Below are 6,000 nucleotides of genomic sequence, written 5' to 3'. Positions count from 1 at the left end.
TGTGATTTCACGCGATCTGAAGGCAGGGGTCGCTCAGATTGTCCACAAAATCCCCCTTTCCCTCGTCAGACCTTCTGTAGCAGCCTGTCGGAGCAGACACTTCGCGCTGCCTTCCTCACTGATGGACATTGGATCTGGCAGGGGAGAACGAGCCTTAGAGCAAAACTTTCTCTAGCAAATCCTGATTTCCCCCAGAAACATCTTCTGCCTCTCTGAACTAGCTAGATAGATTTCTCCGTTGGGGTGGCCTCTGGTAAATCGTTCACCATTACTTCCAAAAGTGAAAACGATTTTTTGACGCTGGCTGCGTCCAGAATCAGCCGAAGGAAGCGAGTGATTGGAGCGGCCATTGGGGTGGCCATGGTCTTAATTCTGCTCATCGCCATCCCCTTGCTGGTCCAAAGCTCCAAGGCTTCAGCCCACTACGAGATGCTAGGCAGCTGCAGAATGGTCTGTGACCCTTACAGCCCAAAGCCGAGCTCCACGGCGGCAGAAGCCATCCAGGATCTGGCCGTGATGTCCCCGCCACCCTTCATCCACGGGAGCAAGGGCGACCAGGGACGCCGAGGTAAACCTGGACCCAGGGGACCTCCCGGAGAGCCCGGACCCCCAGGTCCAAGAGGTCCACCTGGAGAGTGGGGAGATCTGGGCAAACCGGGTCCACCCGGGCCACCGGGATCTGGGGCAGGCACATTCAGCGCAGCTTTCCACAGCCCGAAGATCGCCTTTTACGCCGGCCTCAAGAAACCGCACGAGGGCTACGAAATTCTTAAATTTGACGACGTGGTGACTAACGTTGGAAACCACTACGAGGCTTCTACGGGCAAGTTCACCTGCACAGTGCCCGGGATCTACTTCTTTACCTATCATGTACTGATGAGAGGAGGGGACGGTACCAGTATGTGGGCTGACCTGTGCAAGAATGGCCAGGTAAGTGTTGTGCTCCCAATACAAAAGTTTGTAAAGTTTGACCTGCCAGTTGCACCCGCCTAACTTCAGCGAGAAGCATTCGTGAGCCAACAGGGCTGAGAAAGTCTCTGGCCGGCCAATTTCTGGTGAATTTTGTTCACTACGGGGAAAGTCTGCAGGTATGTTGAGTTAGGGGTAGAGTGAAGGACGATTGGGAAGGTTGGTGGGTGGGGTGGAGGGGATTTATACGCTCTGTCGGTCTCTTCGGCTAGAAGCAGTGAGTTGGAATTTAAAGGTCCCAGATACCGCCCCTCTCCAAAGTGTGAAGCATTGTTGGGCTGTAGAAAAGAATCCGAGCTCGAGCGTTGAGACAGCGGCTTCAAGAGGATGAAAAGTCCAGAGAACGATGCGGCGTGGGAGGCTATTCGGCCCATTGTGCCTGTCCCTGATCGCCGAAAGAGCTGCCAATTAATCTCACTCGCTGCTCTCCCTTCGGCTGTAATGTTTCCCCTTCACATTCAATCCCCTCATGAAGTTGTTCTCGAGCAACGTACTCCAGATCAGAAATGGCCGAGTAGTTTTTTCCAAAAACAAAATCTGGTTTTCCTTTGGCTTTTTTTTTTGCAAATTCTCTTCAACTCGAATCCTTTGGTTACGGGTCTTCCTGTCAGTCACAACCGTTTCTCTCTATCGGCCACCTCTACCTCGGTATTAAGACACCTCCTTAGCCGTCTTTGCTGTGTTGAGAATAACCCCAGCTTCTCCAGTCTCTCCATATAGTTCCCTCATGCCTGGTATCTCTGTGCCGCGTCTTCCATGGACCTTCCGCAAGGCCCAGGTGTGCTTCCTGAAATGTGGTGCCTGAAACTTGGCACAAAACGTGAGTTGGGATCTGAACAGCGATTTGTAATGATTTACCAGAGCTTCCTTTATTATGCCCCTATATAGTGCAAATACTATTTTTAACATGTGCATGAAGATTGATATATTGTGTGTGCTGTGCATTCTAAATAATTGTTGTGCAGAAACAAATACTTTCAGTACAATTCCATTAAAGTGGTACATCAGACCTGTGTGGAGAACGAGACACCTTCCTTTTCCTTTGCAATTATTGCATATAAGCAAATGTTTTGGATTTGAGAAATCTTGAAAGAACTCACGTCCATTCCAATTAAAGCAGCCTTCTGAGGTTTTAGCACTAGCTGGGTTTTACTTTCATGTTTTGCTGCCAGATGTGCAAATCACATGGATCTACAAACTTAAAAGAAAAGCTTGGCACAGAATGAGAGCCAGCCTGCGATATACTTCTGCAGTACTGGAGTGTGTGCCTGGGCTGGGCCATGTCATGAACTGCTGATACCATGCAGAATTCCCACTTGGTGAGCTGGACCCAGTTATCTTCAGGATATTTGATGTTTTTAGTTTAGGCGTCAATCACTTTAGACAATGTCCGATGATCCCCTGGGGCGTTCAAACAAGCGGGTCATATCAAGTCGTAAAACCTTCCAATCCGTCCATCAGAGCTCACACAGCTCAGCTTTACCTCCTGCCTAACCAGTACGTATTTTATAGACTGGGAATACCATTTGTCCTGTTTAAATCTCAGATAATGAGCCAAGATCTATTCATGCCACTAGTCAGCTTTAGGAAATTAACATGTGCACCAGGTGGGGGGGGTTGCTTCAAATTCACATCCCAGAAATTTGATCCATTAGCATTCATTTTTCATATGAAAATCAAGCACAAAAGTGATTTTACCTGGGTCAGGTTGCACTGTCAATCATCTCTAGGTGACATTGTGGTCATTTGCCCGGGCACTGCTAACATTTTCCCAGCATCTATCATTGATCACCACCAAATAACACCACAAGTTACGCATTGCGCTTTTCCTCCATTGCTAACATAAACTGGAACTGTTGGGTGAAACCTCTGACCATCAGAATCAAAATCCAGATTTAATATCACCTGGCATATGGTGTGAAAATCGTTGGACACTCACAGACAAAACTGGGATCACGTTAGGCTGATATCAGCAGTGAGACGGCAGATAAAAGGTCTACACTGTGGCATGTCTTGTCCACACCATCCACCAGCTCTAATTTTCAGAGCTCAGAGGAATGGAAACTGCATCACTCACGGTCCTTTGTTCTCAGCCTCTTTATTTAATTGACGTCAGAATTACACACGTTGATCTCTGCCCCGGCTCATCCCACACCTTACATTGGTATGGGACCACTCATAGCATAGAAGATTTTTCAGGTACCCATAGATATGGGGCGATCAGCATATCTTCTGTTCCCCCACCTTTTCTCTCATCTCCACAGCAGGCATACACAAGAACGTTATAGGAGCAGAAGCAGACCATCTGGCCCATTGAGCCTGCTCCGACATTCCATAAGACCATTGCCAATTTGGCCATGGTCTTGGCTCTACCTGTAATTCTTAATACCTCTTCACCTTCTGGCTTCTGTCTCCATTTGCCCCCCCCCAGCTGTTGCCACCTGCCTCTCACCCTACTCACCCACCTCCATCTGCCCATCAGTCCCCTCACCCATTTTCATTTATGCAGCTGATATGTGTCTGCCATGGGGAGGGCACCGAAAAGATCTGATGCTTTGTGATCAGCATATCTTCTCAAGCAGCTCCTCATGCATGTTACACAGATCCCACTTCAGTGCATGATTTTATGCACAAATTTTGGTAGGAAGGTTCCTGAGGTATTTTTGCTGAATAATTGCAAGGGGTACAATTGGGCATTAATTCCATACCCAGTAGTGAAAGAGGTGAAATCCGTTTTCTGGTCACATATATTTATTCCTTCTGTGCTAATTTATTTTAAAATATTTTGGATTCTTCTAACACTTTCAAGTAAACTGACCAGACATGGCCCACCTTAAAACCTTTCAAACCGCACTATAGGGTTGCCCAGTGTTGCAAATGGAGGGGTTGGTAAGAATGCAAATCTTCAGATCCTGATGATCTATATATAAAAAAAAGCTTGGTGTGTATGTTTTAAGCAGATATCCATGTACTTTCCCACCTACATACTGCCAAAAACTAATTACATCCTAAAAACACAGAAAAATTGCATGTTTACTAAATATTGAATATTTTATACTTTACACTTTATTGTTGCCAAACAATTGATGCTAGAACGTCAATCATCACAGCAATATTTGATTCTGCTCTTCGTGCTCCCTGGAGTACAAATCAATAGTAAATATTAAAAATTTAAATTATAAATTATAAATAGAAAATAGAAAAGGGAAAGTAAGGTAGTGCAAAAAAACTGAGAGGCAGATCCGGATATTTGGAGGGTACGGCCCAGATCCAGGTCAGGATCCATTCAGCAGTCTTATCATATAGAATAGATGCTCTTTGTGTCATTAAAACTTTCTGCTAATTGGTACTGTATAAAATTGGAGGCTGTGAACACCCAACTCATCCTAAGGTGGACCTGCTAGCATTTAACAAATGAAGATTGACTGGGATCACCAGGAATAAGTGGGCCCTTGGAGGTTGAGTTGGAGAGGGGGGTCCTTAGGGCACTTTGAACAGTTAATTTACCTTTTCTGAACTTAGATTGCAGCCACTATGTGCTTTAGACAATTCACCCAGAAGCAAAGGGAACTACAGGACATCTTTGCCAGTGATATTATCCAAAACACATACATATAAAGCAATTTGGTGTTTTGGTTTAAGTCACCCTGTAAACCTCTGGATATTTTAACTCATTCAAAATATCTTAAATGCAACTAAATGTGACATTTTGGTGAAACAGCCTACAAACAGAAAATTAAAACATCACTATCTGAATGAAATCAAATGCCCTGAATTTTAGTCCTATTATTTTCTATATTGACCATAGCCTCTGAATCAAATCCTGTTATATACATAAGCTAGTTATTTAATTCACTTATGCAAAGGTTTCAACAGTCTGTAGTAATGGAACAGTCAGGAGAGCATGCCCTGTTCTATGATTAGCGAGTATAGAAATAAAATTGACTATTATTTTTCCTTAATTGCATTATTTAATAGTACAACGTCTTCCATTCTTGATTCATTTCTCATAGACTTGGATAGTAATGGGAGCCCTGGTTTGTCTCTTTCCTTCTCTTACTTTTACTCTCTCATGGAATAGCTTCTATTTTACTGGAAACATTGTACTTTGAACTATTGTAACTTTTAAAAAAATTTCTTAAAATGCACGATCAAAATGCCCCAAAAACACTTTCCCCTTCATGTTTGTTCCTTCTTACGACTGCCGGGCTCGCAGCATCTTTTCAAGGTCAGCAAATGAACTTTAATCTCTCAAGCAATCCTCTTTCCTTTCCTTGAATCATGAATTCAGAGTGCACAATGTGTCTCTAGCCCTCATCTACTCCTCGGTCCTGTTTTGCTTTGTTCCACTTGATTAGTTTTGTTCTTGCCCATAAAACTGACATCGCTACTATATAAATCAAGGCAAGTTAAAGATTCTTTTTCCCCCCCAACCTTTTTGCTGCATTTATTACTGTATATCAAAGTCATCACTGATTGAAAATGGGACTATTTTCTGCTTTAGGCTACCAGTATTCAGCATACTAGATACTCTGTATGGTTAGATACAGAGTAAAGCTCTCTGTCCCCTGCTCAGCCGCACACATTAACCTCAATCTGAGAAGAGTAGGCTATGTAATGTTTCCACTTCCCTCCACAGCTCTCTTTATGACCTCTCCAAGTAAAATTGTCAATTTGAAGGCAATTAGTGCACTGTGTGCACTGTGCAGCCATGTCCACAAGGAACAAGGTTATGACCATCCAACTACCTTCTATGTAGGCTCCTTATAGAGACAATCATTGCAACCCATCTGTCTTGGCTGGAGTTGAACCCACCAGACAGGAGAAAGAGACCCATGCTAACTGACTGCAGATTCAATTGCAACTGCTGTTTTTATCTACAAACACGGCAGCTCTGAATTAGTTCCCAATCTAGAGATATTGGTCATTTAAGGATATTATGTACATGCAAGAAAAGGAAATCAGCATTGTTTACAATGTTACCCAACAGCAGAATACTACAGAGTCTGGAAATCTAAAAGAAAATAAAAT

At 43.9% G+C, this 6,000-nt stretch overlaps 1 protein-coding gene across 1 annotated transcript in view; it reads left to right on the top strand.

The window, feature by feature from the left end:
• The first annotated feature begins 354 nt into the window (after window positions 1–354).
• Window positions 355–6,000, top strand: part of LOC134340655 (complement C1q-like protein 2) — a 53,293-nt gene continuing 47,647 nt past the window's right edge. Inside the window, exon 1 of the mRNA XM_063038110.1 lies at window positions 355–930. Coding sequence (XP_062894180.1) covers window positions 361–930 — 570 coding nt within the window. The 5' untranslated portion in view covers window positions 355–360. The remainder of the gene's footprint in view (window positions 931–6,000) is intronic.

The sequence above is a fragment of the Mobula hypostoma genome, chromosome X1, assembly GCF_963921235.1.
Source record: "Mobula hypostoma chromosome X1, sMobHyp1.1, whole genome shotgun sequence".
Lineage (NCBI taxonomy): Eukaryota > Metazoa > Chordata > Chondrichthyes > Myliobatiformes > Myliobatidae > Mobula > Mobula hypostoma.
Note: the sequence above shows the minus strand (reverse complement) of the source record. Positions and strands in the feature narration are given on the sequence as shown.